General features: G+C 48.7%; 1 protein-coding gene across 4 annotated transcripts in view; it reads right to left on the bottom strand.

The window, feature by feature from the left end:
- SDK2 (sidekick cell adhesion molecule 2) overlaps positions 1-24,149 on the bottom strand; it is a 635,450-nt gene that overhangs the window by 7,425 nt on the left and 603,876 nt on the right. For 2 of the 4 annotated variants that reach the window (XM_033961162.1, XM_033961164.1), the window contains one exon: positions 15,511-15,637. The exons of the other annotated variants lie outside the window; for them this stretch is intronic. In XM_033961162.1, the coding sequence (XP_033817053.1) occupies positions 15,511-15,637 (127 nt within the window). The remainder of the gene's footprint in view (positions 1-15,510; positions 15,638-24,149) is intronic. 4 annotated transcript variants of the gene reach the window in all.

The raw sequence follows: 24,149 nt of genomic DNA, 5'->3' as shown, positions 1-24,149 counted from the left end.
CACCCACACCCCCCGCCCATCCAAATACAAAGCACACACACACCCCAACACAACCAACACCCCCCCCATCCACACACAACATCCAAACCCACACTAACACCTCCCCCTACATACACACACGAACACAACCAACACACACACAGTAACCCCTAGCATCTACCTACCCAAGTTAACTTCAGGCCCCACCCAAAAATCAGTCCTGGCTATGCCACTGGCTTGAGAAGAAGGATCTTGGCCAGTCCTTCATTTCTGACAACCCTTATCTCAGGCTGGTAAATGCACCACTGATTTAAAATAAAGCTAGAAGTGTGTACTAGGAAATGAAGTCAAAAAGCAGGGCGGGCCAAAAGTCTTCTTCCTTGAACTGGATTTGGTCACTTGGCAGCTCTCAAAACTCAGAGCCTTTTTAGTATTGCAGTAGGAATGTGATGTAACTCCTTTAAGGGAGGAGAGTGCTTGGCCAGTCCGGCGTTTCTGACTACCCAGTGTGAATGCATTGTGGGAAATGTAGTCCTGCTTCTTCCAACTTGCATTCTGCCGACTCATCCGTCTGTTTCCCCACTCCACCATCACATTCTCAGGCTCTGTTGCCGTTGTTCTCTCCCTCACTTGGGGGCCCTTTTACTAAAGGCCGTAAACAATACAAATGTGTTAAGGCATTTTGTGATAGTTTCCCTTTTTTCATTAACCTGCACATTTAAAAAATATATTTTTGAGAGGGGGCATGTCAAGAGTGGAGAGTTGGGATGTAATCAGCTGACATATAATAATTAATGACACCAAACTATTTAGTGGAGCTCGGACTAAAGAGGACTGCGAAGAATTACAAAGGGACCTGAACAAACTAGGGGAATGGGCGACAAGATAGCAGATGAAGTTCAACGTAGAGAAATGTAAAGTATTACTCGTGGGAAGCAGAAACCCGAGGTACAACTATATGATGGGAGGGATGGTATTGAGTGAGAATACCCAAGAAAAGGACTTGGGGGTAATAGTGGACAAGACAATGAAGTTGACGGCACAGTGCGCAGCGGCCGCCAAGAGAGCAAATATAAAGCACAGTTACTTACCGTAACAGGTGTTATCCAGGGACAGCAGGCATATATTCTCACATGTGGGTGACGTCATCTACGGAGCCCCGATGCGGAAGCATTTTCAAGCAAACTTGATTGAAGATTTAAGTTTGCTCTGCTGCTCCACGCATGCGTGCCTTCCTGCTCCACTAGGGGGTGCATCCCCTCTTGGTCTCCAGTTCACTTAACTAGCCAAGAAGCCAACCTCGGGGAGGTGGGTGGGTTGTGAGAATATATGCCTGCTGTCCCTGGATAACACCTGTTACGGTAAGTAACTGTGCTTTATCCCAGGACAAGCAGGCATGATATTCTCACATGTGGGTGACCTCCAAGCTTACTGAAGAGGGATGGAGGGAAGTTGGCAATTTAAGCAAATAGATTTCGCAACACCGATTGGCCGAACCAGCCATCGCTTCTGGACAGGGAGTCCAGACAGTAGTGGGAGGTGAAGGTATGAACCGAAGACCATGTGGCAGCCTTGCAGATTTCCTCAATAGGTGTTGACCTGAGGAAGGCTACGGAGGCTGCCATCGCTCGGACTTTGTGTCCCGTTACTCGACCATGCAGCGCGAGACCAGCCTGAGCGTAGCAAAAGGAGATGCAATCGGCCAACCAGTTGGACAAGGTGCGTTTGGAAACTGGGTGACCTAACCGGTTTGGGTCGAAGGACAAAAACAGTTGTGGGACTTTCCGGTGTGGCTGAGTGCGTTGGAGGTAAAAGGCCAACGCTCTTTTGCAGTCAAGAGTGTGGAGCGCCACTTCTCCGGGGTGAGAGTGGGGCTTGGGGAAAAACACAGGTAAGACAATGGACTGATTGAGATGGAAATCAGACACTACTTTAGGTAGGAACTTTGGATGGGTGCGGAGTACCACCTTGTCGTGATGGAATACCGTGAAGGGTGGGTCCGCTACCAGAGCTTGTAGCTCACTAACCCGCCGTGCGGACGTGAGTGCAAGTAGGAAAATTACCTTCCAAGTGAGGAATTTTGGATGGCATTTGTCTAGGGGCTCAAATGGAGGTTTCATTAGTTGAGCCAGAACCACGTTAAGGTCCCAAACCACGGGGGGAGGTTTGAGAGGGGGGTGGACGTTCAGCAGGCCCTTCATGAAGCGAGTGACTAAGGGATGGAGCGAGAGGGCTTTCCCTTCCAGGGGCTGATGAAAGGCCGCAATCGCACTGAGGTGTACTCGAATGGAGTTGGTCTTTAGGCCGGAATGAGATAGTTGAAGTAGATAGTCAAGGACCAGGGGGGCGGGGACCGACACCGGGTCCTGGCTGTGGGAGGAGCATCAGGTTGAGAATCTGGTCCACTTTTGGGAGTAGCAGGTTCTCGTCGAGGTTTTTCTAGAGGCCTCCAATATCTCCTTGACTGATTGAGACACGGGGAGAGCAGTCAGGGGGAGAGAAACCAAGCATTCAGATGAAGAGATTGAAGATTGGGATGTAACAGTGAACCCTGACCCTGTGACAGTAGAGAGGGAAACAGAGGCAGAGGCAGTGGATCTCTGACACTGAGTTGAAGTAGAAGGGAAAACCACGGCTGGCGTGGCCAGCGAGGGGCAATCAGGATCAGGGTGGCTTGTACTGTTTTCAGGTGGACAAGCGTCCGCAGTATCAGAGGGAACGGCGGGAACGCGTACAGGAACCTTCCCTCCCAATCGAGGAGGAAGGCGTCGGCTTCGAGCCGGTCCGGGGAGTATATCCGGGAGCAGAAGAGAGGCAGCTTGTGATTGTGAGGGGACGCGAACAGGTCTATTTGAGGCGTCCCCTACCGTTCGAACACTCCTCGTAGGGCCTGAGAGTGTAGTGACCACTCGTGTGGCTGGAGGAGGCGGCTGAGTCTGTCCGCCAGGCAGTTTTGTTCTCCTTGTATGTACACCGCCCGAAGGAAGGTGTTGTTGGAGATTGCCCATTTCCAGAGGCGCAGGGCTTCCCGGCAAAGGGGCCAAGATCCTGTGCCCCCTTGTTTGTTTACGTAGTACATCGCTACTTGATTGTCGGTTCGGATGGGAACCACTCGGTCGCGGAGCAGATGTTGGAAGGCTACTGCTGCGAGGTAGATGGCCCGAAGTTCTAGCACGTTGATGTGGCAACGGCGGTCTTGTGCTGACCACATTCCTTGGGTGCGCAGGCCGTCCAGATGGGCTCCCCAAGCGTACTCCGACGAGTCCGTGGTGAGTACCTTGCTGTGGGGTGGGGTGAGGAAGAGCAAACCTTTGGAAAGATTTGAAGAGTCGGCCCACCAGCGGAGCGATCGTTGCAATGAAGGAGTCACTGTCACGGAGCGGTCGATCGGGTCCCGGTCTTGACGCCATTGAGACGCCAGGGTCCATTGAGGGGTTCTCAGATGGAGGCGGGCGAAGGGTGTGACATGGACGGTGGAGGCCATGTGGCCCAGGAGGGTCATCATCTGTCGGGCTGATACTGAGGTCAGCCAAGAGATCCTTCGGCTCAGACTTACTAACGCCTCCAGGCGCGGAGGGGGGAGGAAGGAACGGAGGCGAACCGTGTCCAGCGTGGCCCCGATGAACTGTAGGGATTGTGAGGGGCGTAGTTGAGATTTTGGGAAGTTTATTTCGAACCCCAGACTTTGTAGATAGGTAATAGTCTGTTGGGTCGCTGAGATAGCCCCTTCTTTGGACGGGGCTTTGATTAGCCAGTCGTCCAGGTAGGGGAATACCTGGAGGCCCTGGGAGCGTAAGGTTGCTGCTACCACCACGAGGCACTTGGTGAAGACTCGAGGTGATGATGCTAGTCCGAAGGGGAGGACTCGGTATTGTAGGTGCCAGTCCCCTACTTGGAAACGCAAAAACTTGCGGTGAGCGGGGTGCACTGGGACATGTGTGTACGCCTCCTTGAGATCGAGGGAGCAGAGCCAGTCGCCCTCGTCAATCAGGGGATAGAGTGTTGGTAGTGAGAGCATCCGAAACTTTTCCCATACCAGGAATTTGTTGAGGCGTCTCAAGTCTAGTATTGGGCGTAGGTCTCCCGTTTTTTTCGGTACCAGAAAGTAACGGGAGTAGAAGCCCTTCCCCCGTTGGTCGGGGGGGACCTTCTCCACTGCTCTCAGGCGAAGCAGGTCTCGAGCTTCGGAGAGGAGTAGAGGTAGCTGAGTCCTGTTGGGAGGGCAATTCCTTGGGGGGTTGTCCGGGGGAATGGCCCGAAAGTTGAGAGAGTACCCTGATGAGATCACGCCAAGGACCCATGCGTCCGTCGTGAGTTGTTCCCAGCGAGGGTAAAAGGCTTTGAGTCGACCTCCGATGGGAAGGCGGCCTGGGACTATGGCGGAGGGGGCCCGCCCCCTTCCGCGTGTCCCGTCAAAAGGACGGGGATGGTTTGGTGGTCGCGGGCGGTTGGGACTTGGGCATGGCCCTGTGATGGGCTTGCGGACGTCTGGGTGGGGGCCGCGAGAAAGCAGGGGTGGACTTTTGTGGGTAGCGGCGCGGAGGGGCCCTGTATGGCCTGGGCGCTGGCGGTTTGGGCTTTTGCCGGACAAGGGAGGCAAATGAGCGTTCATGTTCGGAGAGGCGTTTTGTCGCCGCCTCGATAGTGTCATCGAACAATTCCTTTCCCACGCAGGGGAGGTTAGCTAACCGGTCCTGTAAGTTGGGGTCCATGTCGACCAGGCGCAGCCAAGCTAGTCGGCGCATGGCGATAGCGAAGGCTGCTTCTCTGGAGGAGAGTTCGAAGCCATCGTAGGCCGCGTGGAATAGATGAAGGCGCAGGTTGGAGAGGGACTCTAAAAGCAGGCCGAACGTTTCCTGCCGGGAGGCCGGTAGGTCAGTCTCAAAGGCTCTCAATAGTCCAATGAGGTGTTTGAGGTATGATGTGAAGGTGAAAGTGTAGCTTTGCACCCTAGAGGCCATCATTGCGTTTTGGTATAGTCTCCTGCCGAACTTGTCCAGGGTTCGGCCTTCCCGGCCTGGGGGTACCGCTGCTGAGACCCGGGACGGGTGAGCCTTTTTCAAGGAGGATTCCACTAGCAGCGATTGGTGGGAGAGCTGTGGTTGCTCGAATCCCGGATAAGGTACTGTGCGGTACTTGGCCTCCATTTTGGAGGGTACGGCCGTGACCATGTAGGGGGTCTCCAGGTTCCTGAAGAAGGCCTGTTGGAGTACCGGGTTAGGTGGTAAGCGAAGGGACTCTCTGGGCAGTGATGGCATATCCAGCTCCGCCAGGTACTCCTTAGAGTATCTGGAGTCGGACTGGAGGTCTAAGTCCAATGCGTGGCCCATGTCTTGGACAAAGCGAGTGAAGGATGGGCGAGATGTCCCCGGAGCCCCGTGCGGGGTCAGGGAACGAGACCTTCGTCGGGTGGAGAAGGATAAGGAGGCTTCCCTCGAGTATCGAGGTTCATGCTCTGATCCATGCTCCGAGGTTGGGGAAGCACTGTGAGAGTGTTCCGGGGTTGTCGATCTTCGGCGTCTCGAGGAGCCCCTCGGAGACGATGCCGGGGTTAGGGGTACCGATCGATGTCGGATTGGTGACCTCGATCCGGACTCCCTCGGAGAATGCGTCCGAGGGGGAGTTCGGAGGATACGCGGGTTGGAGAGTGATAACTCAGCCACCCTTAGTGGTCCTGTACGAGGTGTGGGAGAACGGCCTCGTAGGGTTGGTGAACCTCGGGCCTTCTTGGAGGTACGGCGGTTCGAGGTTTCTGTCGTTCTAGCCCGACGTTTTGCCCCTCGGCGGTCCGCAGAGGGGGAACGTCTCGGGCGTCTCGGCGAGGAGTCCGAGGAGGATGGGATGCGGCGAGGATTGCGCACCTTTCCTCGAGGTTGTTCGGTGTGAGGCTCAGGTTGGTCTGGCACATTCGAGGTCGAGGCCGATTGAAACTGGGCCATTGCAGCGGACAGCTCCGACGTGATCATCGCTCGGAGTAGGTCCTGGAAGACGGGCACGGACAGCATCGAAGGCATGTCCCCTGCCTCTGTGCGCTCCACCGGGGGCGACCTCGTATCAGAGTATTCCCGTGTGGTGGAGGCACGGCCCGAAGGCTTGGAGGGCTTAGACGGGGCTGTAAGCATGGGGCTTCCGCCATGCGTCGCCGTTGTCCCCGAGGCTGGCTTCTTCGCTGTTACAGAACCTGAAGAGGGAAGAGGGGACTTACCCGGAGCCGAGGCTTTCTGTTGTCCCGAGGACTTCGGGGTCGAGTCTCGAGGCGATGCCGAGGTTTCCGGGGCCGAGGTCAAGGCCGGGGCCGAGGCCAGGGCCGACCTCGAGGCCGAAGTGGAGGGTTGGTCCGGGGTGAAGAGATCCGCCATGCGGGCTTTTCTTCGGCGGAGGGCCCGGTTTTGGAAAATAGCGCACTGGGGGCAGGAGTCGGTTGGATGAGTCGCCCCCAGACAAAGGATGCACCGGCGATGCGGGTCTGTGAGAGAAAGAAGCCGCTCGCACCGGGTGCACTTTTTAAAGCCGGTCAAAGGCCGGGACATTAAATCGAAAGTAGCCGCGGCTCGATTAGCCACGCGGCCACGGGGACCCGGAAGCCTCCGGGTCGTTGAAAACGAAGCAGGAATCAAGTAAAAAGGTAAGGAATTCGCGCACAGCGACTTAATCGTGAAAAAACAAGAAAAAATCGCGGTGCTAGAAGGCAGTTGGGGCACAGCCTGAAAAACACGTCTTCTAGGCTCGCGGAAAATTTTGAACTGGAGACCACGAGGGGATGCACCCCCTAGTGGAGCAGGAAGGCACGCATGCGTGGAGCAGCAGAGCAAACTTAAATCTTCAATCAAGTTTGCTTGAAAATGCTTCCGCATCGGGGCTCCGTAGATGACGTCACCCACATGTGAGAATATCATGCCTGCTTGTCCTGGGATAATGCTAGGTATAATCAAGAAGAGTATTACTACCAGAACGAAAGAAGTTATCCTGGAGTTGTATCGGGCAATGGTGTGTCCACATCTGGAGTACTGCATCCAATATTGGTCGCCGTACCTTAAGAAGGACATGGCGTTACTAGAGAGGGTTCAGAGGAGAGCAACACGTCTGATAAAAGGGATGGAAACCTTTCATACGCTGAGAAACTGGGTCTCTTTTCCCTGGAGAAGAGGAGACTTAGAGGGGATATGATAGAGACTTACAACAAGATCATGAAGAGCATAGAGAGAGTGGAGAGGGACAGAAAGACAGACAGAGAGAAATAGAAATAGAGAGAGAGAGAGAAAGATTGGAGAAACTGAGTCTCTTTTCCCTGGAGAAGTGGAGACTTAGAGGGGATATGATAGAGACTTACAAGATCATGAAGGGCATAGAGAGAGTAGAGAGGGACAGAAAAAGAGAGAGAGAGAAAGGGAGAGAGAGAAAGAGAGAGATAGAGAAAGATTGGAGAAGCTGGGTCTCTTTTCCCTGGAGAAAAGGAGACTTAGAGGGGATATGATAGAGACTTACAAGATCATGAAGGGCATAGAGAGAGTAAAGAGGGACAGAAAGAGAGAGAGAAAAGGAGACAGAGAGAAATAGAGAGAGAGAGAGAGAGAGAGATCGATAGAGAAAGATTGGAGAAACTGGGACTCTTTTCCCTGGAGAAGAGGAGACTTAGAGGGGATATGATAGAGACTTACAAGATCATGAAGGGCATAGAGAGAGTAGAGAGGGACAGATTCTTCAAACTTTCAGAAAATAAAAGAACAAGAGAGCATTCGGAAAAGCTGAAAGGGGACAGATTCAAAACAAATGCTAGGAAGTTCTTCTTTACCCAACGTGTGGTGGACACCTGGAATGCGCTTCCAGAGGACGTTATAGGGCAGAGTACGGTATTGGGGTTCAAGAAAGGATTGGACAATTTCCTGCTGGAGAAGGGAATAGAGGGGTATAGATAGAGGATTACTGCGCAGGTCCTGTACCTGTTGGGCCGTCGCGTGAGTGGACTGCTGGGCACAATGGACCTCAGGTCTGACCCAGCAGAGGCATTGCTTATGTTCTTATTTATGCTAACTGGCTAATGCAATATTAACATGCAAACACTTAGCACCACTTAAAATAGTGCTCCTGTATACTAATGAGAATATTAGATTGCTGAGTCAGTGGCATAGTAAGGGGAGGGGGTGGACTGCCCCAGGCACCGCCTTGGTGGAGGGCACCAGCACCTCTCTGCCCCCCCCCTCACACCATGTTCGCGCCCTCCCTTCCCACATACCTCTTCACCAGGTTGAGCCAACTTCTCTGGCCTGCTGCTTGTGTTGGCCTGACTCACTTCTGAAATCACTTCCTGGTCACGGGGGTAGGAAGTGACATCAGAGGGAAAGCCAACACCAATCGCGACCTTAGAATTACAGGGTTCTAACTGTACCGTAGTTAGAACCTTGTAATCCCATGCATAGACTGATTTCTGTACGTAGAACCAAGTAATTTCTTATGACATGAAGGAACGGTTAATTTGCAATAAATCCTTGTGAGTGTTGTAACATCTACATGTTAGATAGAACCCGGAAGTCATCGGAGTTAAAAATACTGAAAATTGTCACTTACAACCCTGTAATTCTAACGTTGTGCAATGTCGGCAGCAGGCCAGAGAAACTTATCACGCTGGTGAAAATTTAAAGAGGGGGGAGGGCGTGAGCATGGCGTGGGGTGTGTGGAAGGAGTGGGGGGAGGGGCACCACCACCCCTTGCTACGCCACTGTTCTGAGGTGCAATGTTAGAGCCCTAAAGGGGCCGTGTTCTATCTGGGCTTTCCATGCGTTTTAGTAAAAGGCCACATTGGTTCTTCTTGGGTGTCTCTTTCTTCTGATCTTGCGTTTGACCCTCTTTAGTCTCTTACTTGCACCCTTGATCTTCTTCCCTCCAATTGGATTAACGTACTTTCTCTTGGGCTTAATCATAGTCTTCTGACGGGAGAGGTTCCAACTAACTGATTGGAACGCACCCGTTTTGAAGAAGCTGCCTCTCGACCTTGCTATTCTTGCTCACGTCAAGCCTCTTTCAAACATATCCTTTCTTTCCAAATCTGTGGAAAGGTCAGTGTTCTCTCAGCTCTTGAACTATGTGAAAAACACGAATGTCCTCCATCTGGGATTTCACACTTGGTGCCCCCGATCCACTCGTACCTTCTGTTTTCCACATGCACATAACTTCCCAACTGGATTATTAAGACATCCAAGCAGTTCCGAACACAACTGTCCACCTTCTTTGTCCCAACTTAGCATCTTTGCTTACCCCCTACTTCATCTCCCCTCATCTGATCCGTACAGCCCCCCCCTATCTTGACTCTACTGGCTTCTCAGTTTTCATCTTCGTTGCCCCCATTCTACGGAATCAACTGTTCCCTTCTCTCCAACTTGAGCAAATAAATTTAAGGTGGCCTTGAAAGCTCATATCTAGAGTAAGTCCCCGTAGGAACTCAATTTCCACGTCCCATCCCCGTGAATTTTGTCGCTGTTCCTGTCCCTGCCCCATTCCTGTAAGCTCTGCCTTAACTGCATAAGCCTTGAACACTTATGATTTTAAAGTGTTTGAGGTTTGTTCAGGAGAGGACGGAGCTTACAGGAATGGGGCAGGGACAGGAAAAGAACTCGCGGGGACGGGTCGGGAAAATGAGTTCCCACGGGGATGGGGAAAAATTTGTCCCCATGTCATTCTCTACTCATATCTGGCCTATGGGACTCCCTAATCTGGACCCTCAGTGCAATATCTTTTCCCTTTTACTGCTCTCCTATCAGACTATTATCAGGCTCAATGAACTGTAGCAGCTAGCAATACAGCTGTCATGGTGGAATTGAGGGGGGGGGGGGAGGGGGGGATGGAGAAGGGAATCAAAATAAATCCAGAATCTATTAGCAGAGTTGAGGCCTGCTAGATTTTGGGAGGCCTTGTTTCCGTGGCATCGGTATACAGCCTCCCTTGCTCATGACGCAACGCAAAATACTCTGAACTTACGGAAACGCTCAAAACGGAATGTCTCTATGGCGTTGCGTGGCGCAGTGCTTGCAAATTGTGGGAGGCTCCACTTGGTTTCTTCTCCCACGAAGTATTTGCAGTACAGGGCTGTCTCCTATTCAGTGCTAAGTAGGTTTTCAAAGAAGGATCCTCTTCCTCCCCCCAACCTCCATTTCGAGTTTCTTGAAATCCTTTTGCAACGCATTGATAGGAAGATGAGTTCAGAAGCCAGGCTTGGAAATACGGCATTGGTGAGAATCCACGTGAGCCCCTGGGTCCTGATCTGTATCCCTAGTACTCAAAGATCTGAAGAATGGCCCCTCCTGGTGTCCCCCTTCTCCCAGAGGGATGACACTCGGTAATAATGACCAGAATCTCTTCCTTTTGTAATCCGCCTAGAATGGCAAGGTATTGGCGGAAGAAAATAAACTATACTTCTCCTTCCGTATTCGCGGTTTCAGCATTCGCGATTTCGATTATTCACGGTTTTTAGCTTGTTGGCTCCTCCCCCAAAATTACATGAGCTTGCATAGAGAAATCGCTGATTCCAAGCATTTACAGAGAAAACCGTTGATTCCCAGCACTTTCTTCACTGTGTTTTTGCCTCTCCTTCAGGAACAGGCCAGGTCTCCCACCATGTTATTCGCGGTTTCGCTATATTCATGATGGTTTTTAATAGAAAACGGCGAATAACATATGAAAAAGTTATTTGCGGTTCTGTTAATCCCCTATCACAGCGAATACGGAGGGAGAAGTGTAATGTAATAATGAAGAGTGGCCAATGATTTATTCTCTGATCGCACACACTTAACTAGACAGGGTCGGCCCCTCTATACAGCAATTCTGTGTCTTTCTTTTTGCATGATACAGGCGCAGAGTGAATGAAGCCACTCCCTTCTGCTCCTCTCCCAAAGGAACTGCGCACAGAACAGACCAGGAAAGAAAACATGTCTGAATTCCACTGAACCGGCATTGTCCGTAAGCCAGGCCGCACAGTTCAGAGGGTTTTTTTTAAAAAAAAGAATGTATTAAATATTTTGTATGTTAGATGTATGATACTTAGTTTATTTTGTTTTTCCTATTTTTAAATTCAGTTCTTTTCATTACTTTGATTGGATTGGATTGTTAACCGCTTTAATCCTTTTTGGCAAATGGGGGTGGTATAAATCATCACACACACTCTGTATGGCAGGGGTGTCAAAGTCCCTCCTCGAGGGCCGCACTCCAGTCGGGTTTTCAGGATTTCCCCAATGAATATGCATGAGATCTATTTGCATGCACTGCTTGCAATTATTGCATGCTAATAGATCTCATGCACATTCATTGGGAAATCCTGAAAACCTGACTGGATTGCGGCCCTCCAGGAGGGACTTTGGCACCCCTGCTGTATGGTGTCACGTGTGATGGCATCACTATTCAAAGATCAGTAAGATTCAGCAAGTGTGAAGGAATCTTCAATTTTCTTACTATCATGGATTTAGACCAGGGGGTCTCAAAGTCCCTCCTTGAGGGCCGCAATCCAATTGGGTTTTCAGGATTTCCCCAATGAATATGCATGAGATCTATGTGCATGCACTGCTTTCAATGCATATTCATTGGGGAAATCCTGAAATCCCGACTGGATTGCGGCCCTCAAGGAGGGACTTTGAGATCCCTGATTTAGACAGAGGAACACCTGTACAGCTACTGAAACATTTTTAATTGGAGGAAGGTGAGTATTACTGTTCCAGCTGGAATATGTATGTCAGAGATTCCTGGATCAGGTTTCCCACACATTGATTCAGTCTGGAAGAGGAAGTCTTCACTGCTGAAACTCAATGACTGGATTCAGAGTCTCCCGGTCAAAGACGGTCCCGGCAATGACAGAACGACAGTAAACTGGAATGGGAGGATAAGATAAGAGGAAAGTCTGCAGGTGAAGATGATGAAAGATCCAGGGCTTCAGATCTCAGTCTTCCTTCCTCTGACTGTTCAGGAGGCCCCTAGGACCAGAGGGACCACTGGCCTGAAATAATCAACAGTGCAAAGTCCAGAGGAAGAACATAAGAACAGCCAGACTGGGTCAGACCAATGGTTCATCTATCCCAGTATCCTGTTTTCACAGTGGTCAATGCAGATGACAAGTACCTGGCAAAATCCGAAATAGTTGCAACATTCTATGCGGAATCTTCAAAGAATAGCAAGATTCCATATAGAATCCCAAAGAGTAGCACATTCTATGAGGAATCCTTAAATAGCAAGATTCCATATAGAATCCCAAAGAGTAGCACATTCTATGCAGAATCCTCAAAGAATAGCAAGATTCCATATAGAATCCCAAAGAGTAGCACATTCTATGAGGAATCCTTAAATAGCAAGATTCCATATAGAATCCCAAAGAGTAGCACATTCTATGCGGAATCCTCAAAGAATAGCAAGATTCCATTTAGAATTCCAGAGTAGCAACATTCTATGCGGAATCCTTAAATAGCAAGATTCCATATAGAATCCCAAAGAGTAGCAATATTCTATGCGGAATCCTCAAAGAATAGCAAAATTCCATATAGAATCCCAAAGAGTAGCAACATTTTATGCGGAATCCTTAAATAGCAAGATTCCATACAGAATCCCAAAGAGTAGCAACATTCTATGCGGAATCCTCAAAGAATAGCAAAATTCCATATAGAATCCCAAAGAGTAGCAACATTCTATGCGGAATCCTCAAATAGCAAGATTCCATACAGAATCCCAAAGAGTAGCAACATTCTATGCGGAATCCTTAAATAGCAAGATTCCATATAGAATCCCAAAGAGTAGCAATATTCTATGCGGAATCCTCAAAGAATAGCAAGATTCCATATAGAATCCCAAAGAGTAGCAACATTTTATGCGGAATCCTTAAATAGCAAGATTCCATACAGAATCCCAAAGAGTAGCAACATTCTATGCGGAATCCTCAAAGAATAGCAAAATTCCATATAGAATCCTAAAGAGTAGCACTTTCTATGCGGAATCTTCAAAGAATAGCAAAATTCCATATAGAATCCTAAAGAGTAGCACTTTCTATGCGGAATCTTCAAAGAATAGCAAAATTCCATATAGAATCCTAAAGAGTAGCACTTTCTATGCGGAATCTTCAAAGAATAGCAAAATTCCATATAGAATCCTAAAGAGTAGCACTTTCTATGCGGAATCTTCAAAGAATAGCAAAATTCCATATAGAATCCTAAAGAGTAGCACTTTCTATGCGGAATCTTCAAAGAATAGCAAAATTCCATATAGAATCCCAAAGAGTAGCAACATTCTATGCGGAATCCTCAAATAGCAAGATTCCATACAGAATCCCAAAGAGTAGCAACATTCTATGCGGAATCCTTAAATAGCAAGATTCCATATAGAATCCCAAAGAGTAGCAACATTCTATACGGAATCCTCAAAGAATAGCAAGATTCCATATAGAATCCCAGAGTAGCAACATTCTATGCGGAATCCTTAAATAGCAAGATTCCATATAGAATCTCAAAGAGTAGCAACAATCCATGCTACCAATCCCAGGGCAAGCAGTGGCTTCACCCCCCATGTCTGTCTCAATAAAGTGTCAGTGAGCGAGTCTCCCCTAGGCACCCAACAGTATTGCAAATATTCGGTAGGTCACATGGCTTCCTTCTGTTACATGAAGCATGTGAGGATCACAGGGTATTGGAAAAAAGCCTCTTTTGCTGTTGCCTCTAGCAAGCCGTTGACTTCAGGATGTGCCATGACTCACATGCAAGAACCATCCCCAGCCCCCGAGTCAACTTCAGTCCTGGGATTCAGATGCACAGAAGGAGCTTGAGGCTAATTAGCTGCACACATGAATTATCCCCGGTCCTAAAGCAATCCTCATCACCCAGGGGTCACACACGCAGAATGATCCCCAACACATGGGAGCAGTGGCATGGCAAGAGTGAGAGGCGCCTGGGGCAGTGGTGCCCCTCTCCATCCTCTTCCCTGCCCCCCACTTGCTCCATCCCTGCCCCCTCTTGCTGCACATTGGCTCTTCTTCTGATGTCACTTCCTGGGCACTGAAAAGATGTATGCAGCGTTGTACATTTTAACAATAGACAGTCCCTGCTCAGAAGAGCTTACAATCTAATTTAGACAGGACATTTCAGGGTTGGGGAAATTATGGTAGAGGAAATGATACAGTGGGTCTAGGTATCTGCCGTTTTAACATACGATAGACAGTCCCTGTTCCGAAGAGCTTACAATCTAATTTAGACAGGATATTACAGGGTTGGGGAGATTATGGTAGAGGAAATGATATAGTGGGTCTAGGTATCTCACATTTCAACATACGATAGATAGTCCCTGCTCAGAAGAGCTTACAATCTAATTTAGACAGGACATTACAGGGTTGGGGAGGTTATAGTGGTATCTAGGTATCTGACAGCTGTGAGGGGGGAGTTAAGAGTTGAAAGCACAGCCTCTGGGGGGTCACACACTGGCCCTATAATCCCTGTAAGCTTGCTGAGTTTCTTGTGAGGGGTCTCAGAGTAACAGGGGGAGCTACACAGAAGGAGATGCATTGGCAGAGCTGAATAACAGGGGTGTGTGCAGGGCTGGAATGAGGTGCATTGACAGAGCTGTATTATGGGTCTCAGGACTAACATAACGGAAGGAGCTCCACAGGAATGAGGTGTGTGGGCAGAGCGCGCATCTCCTCCTAGGGGTGCCCTTGGCCTAAGGCTATTTTTCACTTCACCCACTGCGCCCAAAAATCCCTAACATCGCCACGTAACAGGTAGAAGAATGAAAGCAGTCTTGACAGAAGCAAAGCAAACCAAAATCGAAGCTGTGCTGAATGGCAGACATGTTTAATTAAGTGCTCAGCAAATTTACCGTCCAGCTGGGGTTCTTTATTTGGAAAGGTCTTTTGGTTGCCACCAAGGTTAACTGTTCACCATCAGAAGCTTCGTAGATCTGGTGTTAACAGGCCCACCTACGAGTTTATCTCTGAGAAAGTGAAATTTTTCTCTGTCGCTGACAAGCAGATGCTGCCAATCTTACATCAGCATGTCCTTGATCCAAGAGCAGGGCAGGAGCCCAGGGTGTCACAGTGCAGCTTAAAAGAGAAGGCAGGCATAGGGCTACTAGACATCCGGATTTACCCGGACATCTCTTTTTAGAGGACGTGTCCGGGCATCCGTCCGGGTTTTGTGAAAGCTTCCAGCTCGGGACCGCTTCGAGAGGGCATCTGTGCATGAGAAAAGTTGAGGGGGGAGGGGCTGGATGGGGTGTGACTTGGGTGGGGTTGGGTGGAACTGGGGGGCGGGGCACCCAAAGCAACCCGGGCTGGAGCCAGGGATGAGCAATTCCCCTGGGATTCCATGACCCAGGAGGCCCCAAGCCTGCTGCAAACTGAACGAGGCATAGCCTTTGGGCAGGCTTTGGAGCTACCTCCCCAGCTTCTGCCTGTGGCTAAAATTGGCCCTGAAAGGAACCTTGCCAGGGAGGGGGGCACTCTTTTGTGCCACGACTGCTCTACCCAGGAGAACTTGCACCGTGGGGCCTCTCCCTTTTCCCTCTGCCCCAGCTCACCTGAGAATCTGAGACCTCCGAGGGCTTCTCCGTGAGGCTACTGCTCTCGGCTGGGATCAGGTCATTGTACTTTGTCACATCTTCGTCAGAGTAATGGAGGCTGCCGGGACTTGGCCGTGGAGGAGACCTTACAGAAAAGAGAGAGACATAAATAAGGCCAAATTAATAAGAAAGACAAACAGGGCACTTATTTATTCATGAACACTTCTCCCTCCATATTCGCGGTTTTGATTATGCACGGTTTTTAGCTTGCTGGCTCCTCCCCCCCAAATTACATCAGCTTGTGTGTGTGCCTGAAGAAGGGACAGAGATAGGGAGAGGAAAATAGTGCACTTATTCTCAAAAGTATGTGGGCCATTTTAGTTATTTAATTCGATTTATATACTGCCCTACCTGAGGAGCCCAGAACAGGTTACATGGTAGCATACAAAACAGCAAAGAAGACACAGTAAATGACGGCAGCTAAAAGCCCGAACGGTCCATCCAGTCTACCCATAAGTTATACCCATTAAAAAAATACATGATTAGATTAATGTGTATCTTCTTTGATACTTCTGGGCCGTAGACTGTAAAGTCTGGTCTTGTCCTAGGTTCCAAATGCTGAAGTTACCATCTAATCGAGCCATTGTGACATCACTGCTGAGGTTGGCTCTTAGGCACTGGTGGAATGAGGCATTATGACATCACAATCTCAGCTCTGGAATGTTGCTATTCTTTGAGTTTCTGCCAGGTAACATAGTAACATAGTAAATGACGGCAGATAAAGACCTGAGCGGTCCATCCAGTCTGCCCATTAGATATTCCCATTAAAAATACGTGATTAAATTAATGTAATGTAATTTATTTCTTATATACCGCTACATCCGTTAGGTTCTAAGCGGTTTACAGAAAATATACATTAAGATTAGAAATAAGAAAGATACTTGAAAAGTTCCCTTACTGTCCCGAAGGCTCACAATCTAACTAAAGTACCTGGAGGGTAATAGAGAAGTGAAAAGTAGAGTTAGAGGAAAAATAAAAATAAAATAAACATTTTAACAAGACAGCATTGATCTAAATACTTTGGAAGGTAGAAGAGAGGAGAGAAAAGAATGGAAGCATGATGAAGTGATGAAGTGGAGCAAGTAAGTTTAGGAGGAGCGATTGATGTTTCCAGAAAGGGCTTCTTCAGGGAAGAGACTTGGCCGACAGTCCCAGGATGCCTATGTCTCCTCCCCTGAGATGTTCTCCCATCCATGCTAGAGAGTTGCGCGGGGACAGAAATCCCACCCGTCCCCACCCGTCCCCGCCAAAGTCCCACCCGTCCCCACCCGTCCCCGTGAGGAATCCCACCCGTCCCCACCCGTCCCCGTGAGGAATCCCTCCGTCCCCACCCGTCCCCGCGAGGAATCCCCTCCGTCCCCACCCGTCCCCGCGAGGTATCCCCTCCGTCCCCGCCCGTCCATATAAACTTCAGAAATAGTTATTTCATTTAATTATGCTACTGAATTAAAGGCTCTGGTAGAAACCATTTACAAATAAGCAAAAAGACTTTATTAATTTGAAAATATTAATTGGGAAGAATACATACTTTGCAAATGGGTTTCTACCAGAGCCTCTAATGTTTATAAATTTTTATCAACACAACTAATATACTACTTTATCCTGAAGCAAAATAAAAAAAAAGAAATATAATTCTTTTCCTACCTTTGTTGCCTGGTTTCTGCTTTCCTCATGTTCTCATTCAATTCCTTCCATCCACTGTCTCTCTTCCTTCTGCATCTTCCATTTGCTCTGTTACTGTGCCTCTCCCTTTCTTCCCCCTTCCAAATTGGTCTGGCACCCATCTTCTTCTCTCCGCTCCCCCCATAGTCTGGCATCTGTCTTCTTCCCTGCCAGCGTCTTCTCCCTACTCTCTCTTCCCCATTTCCTTTCAGCGTCCTTCTCCCCCCATCTCCTGTCAGCGTCCTTCTCCCCCCTCTGTCTTCCACATGTGCTTTCAGTGTCCTTCTCCCCCCTCTGCTTCCCCATGTCCTTTCAGCGTCCTTCTCCCTCTCTGTCTTCCCCATGGCCTTTCAGCGTCCTTCTCCACCCCCCCCCCCCGTCTTCCCCATGTCCTTTCAGCGTCCTTCTCCACCCCTTTGTCTTCCCCATGTGCTTTCAGCATCCTTCTCCCCCCTCTGTCTTCCACAAGTGCTTTCAGAGTCCTTCCCCCCCCCGCCCTTCCCATGGCCTTTCAGCGTCCTTCTCCACACCTTTATCTTCCCCATGTCCTTTCAGCATCCTTCTCCACCCCTTTGTCTTCCCCATGTGCTTTCAGCATCCTTCTCCCCCCTCTGTCTTCCACAAGTGCTTTCAGAGTCCTTCCCCCCGCCCTTCCCATGGCCTTTCAGCGTCCTTCTCCACCCCTTTGTATTCCCCCATGTGCTTTCAGCGTCCTTCTCCACCCCTTTGTATTCCCCCATGTGCTTTCAGCGTCCTTCTCCCTCCTCTGTCTTCAAGTGCTTTCAGCGTCCTTCTCCCCCCCTCCTTCTCTACCGCCCCGGGTGCGGTGCAGCACAGCCGGCCAGGTCCCCTTACTTTTGTGGCACTTCCCCGACCGACTGACAACAGCCCCGGTCCGACAAACCTCCCTGCCCTTAACTGCGAATCTAAATTACCTTATTACAGCTGCTGTAAGAAGATAATTTAGATTCGCGGCTACAGGGCAGGGAGGATTGTCGGACCGGGGCTGTTGTCGGTCGGTCGGGGAAGTGCCACAAAAGTAAGGGGACCTGGCCGGCTGTGCTGCAACCGGGGCGGGGTGTGGCGGGGCGGACCGCCCCGTCCCTTGGTAGCCATTCGAACCGCGAGGCTACTCTCCTCCTTACCTGCACTGCCTGCAGCACAGAGCCAAACGGAAGTCTTCCCGACTCAGTCGCGCGGCTCTTCTCTCTACCTTCTCTGCTTGCAGCACAGAGCCGAACGGAAGTCTTCCCGACGTCAGCGCTGACGTCGGAGGGAGGGAGGGCTTTAAGCTTTAAGCCCTCCCTCCCCTCCGACGTCAGCGCTGACGTCGGGAAGACTTCCGTTCGGCTCTGTGCTGCAAGCAGAGAAGGTAGAGAGAAGAGCCGCGCGACTGAGTACATCCAGCCCCGCAGGAACCTCGCGACCCTCGGAGGCGTCCCCACGGGATCCCCGCGACCCTAGGGGGCGTCCCCACGGGATCCCCGCGACCCTAGTGGCGTCCCCACGGGATCCCCGTGACCCAAAGGGGGAACCCGCGGGTCCCGCGGGATTCCCGTCGTCCCCGTTCCCGTGCAGCTCTCTAATCCATGCATTCCCTCCCAGACACACTGCCCGTGCCCCAGCCGCTCCAAGGAGGCTGCCCCAGATGAGGCCCACGGTGAATGCAGGATTTTCTCCTCTGCGGGAAATTAACTTGTCTCTTCTTTGATATTTCTGGGCCACAGACTAAAGTCCATCTGGTGTTGTAATAGGTTCCACTTCCAAATCCTGAAGTTATTGTCCAAGCTCACTCCAGCCTATCCAACCATCCTGTTTGCAGGATATCTACCGTAAAGTCTGGCCAGTAACATCCTCATGTTCCAAGTCAGTGGAGTTCCCATCGATGCCCTCCCCAGCCCAGTCCTACACCAAATCATCACATATGGGACACGGACCGTGCAAGTATGTCCAGTACCGGCCATAGTTCTTTAATTTACATCCTTCGTTTTCTCATTAGAGATCCTCTAGGTTTATTCCACGCTTTTTTAGAAGACTAAGGCAACAGGGTACCATGGGGAGCTTATAGTTCCATAGTTCTGTATTAGCAGACACTTGGAGCCTGAAGCCTGCACAGGGAGGGAGTCAGCTGGACATCTTTTAGGAATTCAGTGGTTTGGGTGTAACCGTCTGAACGCCAGCTTGTCCTAAGAAGTTAGGTAAAGAGGTAGGTTTTTATTGCTTTCCCGAAGCTCAAAAGTCCATTAAGGGATCTGATGTTCGGAGGCAGCTGATTCCAGTACGAAGTGAGAGTATGACCTTCGTCTGGCACTTTACTTGACCGCCTGCACAGAGAAGGCTGCAAACCACATGCAATTATTACTACTATTTATTATATCTATAGCGCTTAAAAGGCGTACGTAACGCTGTACATTTTAACATACAATAGACAGTCTCTGCTCAGAAGAGCTTACAATCTAATTTAGACAGAACATTACAGGGTTGGGGAGATTATGGTAGAGGAAATGATATAATAGGTTTAGGTATCTGACATTTTAACATACAATAGACAGTCCCTGCTCAGAAGAGCTTACAATCTAATTTAGACAGGACATTACAGGGTTGGGGAGATTATGGTACAGGAAATGATACAGTGGGTCTAGGTATCTGCCATTTTAACATACGATAGTCCCTGCTCAGAAGAGCTTACAATCTAATTTAGATAGGACATTACAGGGTTGGGGAGATTATGGTAAAGGAAATGATAGAATGGGTCTAGGCACACTTTACACTAGCTAATTTTCAACGAAAAGCTACAAACCTAGCACTTTAAGAGGGCCATTTTAAAAAAGGCCCATATTTCTGCATCATCGGGTGGTCATTTTTCCTGCAGTCTTTTGGTCTAGTTTTCAAAGGCCAAGGTATCTGTAGGGGTTCATGTCTGCATCTTATGATCAAAATGAGGCACATTATTTTCTCATCCAGCCTGACCCAGGACTACTTATTTTCAGACAGCAGTAAATAAAATAACAATATTAGCACTGCCATAATGGAATAGGCTGAAGGTCCATCAAGCCCAGTATCCTGTTTCAACAGTGGCCAATCCAGGTCATAAGTACTTGGCAAGATCCCAAAAGAAGAAGGCAGATTTTATGCTATTTATCCTAGAACTAAATAGTGGATTTTTCCAAATCCATCTTATGAACTTTTCATTTAGGAAATTAGCCAAACCTTTTTTAAACCCTGCAAAGCTAACTGTTTTTACCACATTCTCAGCAACAAATTCCAGAGCTTACACACTGAGTGAAGAAACATTTTCCCCAGTTTGTTTTAAATTTACTACTCCTAGCTTCAATGCAAGCCCCCTAGTCCTTGCATTTTTGGAAAGAATAAACAAGTGATTCACATCTACCCATTCCAGGCAGTATTTTATATGCCTCTAACATATCTCAATGTTAAGAAATTGCCTTCTTGAAAAGCTATTTTGAGCACTCTTGCTTAGCTTCCAGAGTGCAGCTAGATTTTGAAAGTGAATTTCATGGTTGCGCAGCATAGAGAGCAATTTAGAAAGGAAAGGTTTTTCCTATTTTTCCATATAAACCTCTTCTAAAAGTGCCTGCTGTTATTTATTGTTGTTTATTTTTAGATTTTAGAAGAATGAAATGCTGAGTCAGCCTTGCTGGAATCTGAACTTAGAAATGCCAGGTCTGGACACTTGGCTGAATTATTCTACCCTGGAGGTCTCTGCTGCACTGGGGAAATCAAAGGGGAAACCAGACGTGCAGGGCTGGGAATATCCAAGGAACATCCCAGTTCCTCTCAAATTATCCCAAAACAGCAGCTCAAGCTGAAGAACTTGTGGGGTTTCAAAAGCTTCTAATTAGTATTTACTGTTATTAATCACTCCTACAAAATGCTTGACACAGTTAAAAAAAACATCTGACAAATCTTAACCCTGACATATAGCTTAAAATGATATGAAAAAACATGCAGGAGAAATGGGCAAACCAGGAAGGGTGGGGTTCATATTCCATTTCTCCCTCTGAAATTCTTTGCCGAATCATTTTGTCTCCCTTTTCTTCGGGTGTCCATGTGGATACTAAGCGGAATTTTGTACTTGTACACAGAAAATGTGAGCTAAACCCCCCCCCCCCATTTTTCTTCACTTCCCAGTTTAAACCATTAGGGTTACCACATTGAATTTCCAGGGCAGTTTGTTTCTTGTGAAATGGATTAGTGGTAGAATATTGCTATGCGCCAGGGGGCTCAGATCTGTGTGCAAGCTTTGGACGTATGACTTTTCGACTGGCAGGCTTTCTGAGGAGCTCTTTCCTCTCGAACCATGGATGGCTTGGCTCAGCATTGCTACAGCTCTTTTTGCCAGCCTGCGACACTTGAGGTTCCCCCTGCTCCCTCTCGGTGCAGGAGCTGGGTAACAGAGGCACCATTGATCAGTCCTCAGTCAGAAGATAGAGAATCTTTCCCATACTGAAGCTCGCTAGAACGAGACTTGAATACCAAAATGAGGAATCGCGGCAGGAGGGAAACAGATAGAAAGAAAAAAAAGCATGATTGAAGCAGCCATGCAGAATTCAGTGTACTGACAGCACACGCTAACAAACCGGCCTCGACTCTTCAATAGTCATCATTAACACCCGGGGGGGTAGGAGGGGGGGAGGGCAAGGCTGCAAATCAGTAACAAATCAGCAAATGGATATTGTTCTCATGTCCTTACATGGTTGTTCAACTTAGAGGTCCCCAACTGACCCAATCATCCTCTGACTATCTGTCGATGTTTCTGGGGTAATTCAGGGGCCAATGCTCAAAGCCAGGCACTAAAGCCCACGACCCAAATCCCCCGTAGCGCAACAGCACAGAAAAATACCTCAACAAAGCCCTAAGTAAATGATATGCAAATAATACGCTCTGTTAATTTGTGTGAAAGCCGGGGGAGGAACGTGCCTGGCACATGTGCACGAGCATATTGCAGCCAGCGCCCCCTAGTGTACATGTCCAGGGAAACCCGGAAGTGCGAGCATACATCGGCGCTGTTCTTCTGCGCTTTTAAATATAAGCCTTTCAAAAATTGTTTGTTCTCTTAATTTTTTTTGAAAGGCTCATATTTAAGCAGAGAGAAATAAGCTCTTTTGGTTTTGCTTGGACTCACATATCAAGTTTATTAGATTTTTATATACCACCTATCAAGATTATCTAAGCGGTTTTACAATCAGGTACTCAAGCATGTTTCCCTATCTGTCCTGGTGGGCTCACAATCTATCTAATGCACCTGGGGCAATGGGGGGATTAAGTGACTTGCCCAAGGTCACAAGGAGCAGTGTGGGTTTGAACCCACAACCTCAGGGTGCTGAGACTGTAGCTTTAACCACTGCACCACACACTCCTCCAACCACTGTGCCACTCAGTGCAATGGTTAAAGCTACAGCCTCAGAACCCTGGGGTTGTGGGTTCAAACCCCCGCTGCTCCTTGTGACCTTGGGCAAGTCACTTAATCCCCCCATTGCCCCAGGTACATTAGATAGATTGTGAGCCCAAAGAGACAGGGAAAAATGCTTGAGTGCCTGAATAAATTCATGTAAACCATTCTGAGCTGCCCTGGGAGAACGGGATAGAAAACTGAATAAATAAATAAATAAAGTTGCACGGGTTTCCTTCTGTTTGCAAAAGAAGACAAAATCCAGAGTTTAAGTCACAAAATCTTCTCCTTCTACACTGCCCCTGATCTGGGACGTGTCGAAGTGGAAGATGCTATTTTCTTTCTCAAGGGACCCTCGGCCACAAGAGGGCACCCGCTCAAACTCAAGGGCGGAAAATTTCATGGCGACACCAGAAAGTATTTCTTCACAGAGAGAGGTTGATCATTGGAACAAGCTTCCAGCGCAGGTGATCGAGGCAGACAGCGTGCCAGACTTTAAGAATAAATGGGATACCCATGTGGGATCCCTACGAGGGTCATTAGGGCATAGACAGGGGGTGGGTAAGCAGAGTGGGCAGACTTGATGGGCTGTAGCCCTTTTCTGCCGTCATCTTCTATGTTTCTATGTTTCTATGATGGGTCATTTGGCCTTTATTTGCCATCATGTTTCTATAATCAGAAAGTTCTATGACATCACAATGCAGGTGTAAAGAGCCTTAGCCTATAGGAAGAGGAGATGCAAATGTTAAGAGCCTTAGCCAATAGGGAGAGGAGGAGAGAGTGGCTGCTGCAGACACCAGAAAGTATTTCTTCCCAGAGAGAGTGGTTGATCATTGGAACAAGCTTCCAGTGCAGGTGATCGAGGCAGACAGCGTGCCAGACGTTAAGAATAAATGGGATACCCATGTGGGATCCCTACGAGGGTCAAGATAAGGAAATTGGGTCATTAGGGCATAGACAGGGGGTGGGTAAGCAGAGTGGGCAGACTTGATGGGCTGTAGCCCTTTTCTGCCGTCATCTTCTATGTTTCTATGTTTCTATGATGGGTCATTTGGCCTTTATTTGCCATCATGTTTCTATAATCAGAAAGTTCTATGACATCACAATGCAGGTGTAAAGAGCCTTAGCCTATAGGAAGAGGAGATGCAAATGTTAAGAGCCTTAGCCAATAGGGAGAGGAGGAGAGAGTGGCTGCTGCAGACACCAGAAAGTATTTCTTCACAGAGAGAGGTTGATCATTGGAACAAGCTTCCAGCGCAGGTGATCGAGGCAGACAGCGTGCCAGACTTTAAGAATAAATGGGATACCCATGTGGGATCCCTACGAGGGTCATTAGAGCATAGACAGGGGGTGGGTAAGCAGAGTGGGCAGACTTGATGGGCTGTAGCCCTTTTCTGCCGTCATCTTCTATGTTTCTATGTTTCTATGATGGGTCATTTGGCCTTTATTTGCCATCATGTTTCTATAATCAGAAAGTTCTATGACATCACAATGCAGGTGTAAAGAGCCTTAGCCTATAGGA

This window comes from Geotrypetes seraphini, chromosome 10 (assembly GCF_902459505.1).
Source record: "Geotrypetes seraphini chromosome 10, aGeoSer1.1, whole genome shotgun sequence".
Classification (NCBI taxonomy): Eukaryota; Metazoa; Chordata; class Amphibia; order Gymnophiona; family Dermophiidae; genus Geotrypetes; species Geotrypetes seraphini.
Note: the sequence above shows the minus strand (reverse complement) of the source record. Positions and strands in the feature narration are given on the sequence as shown.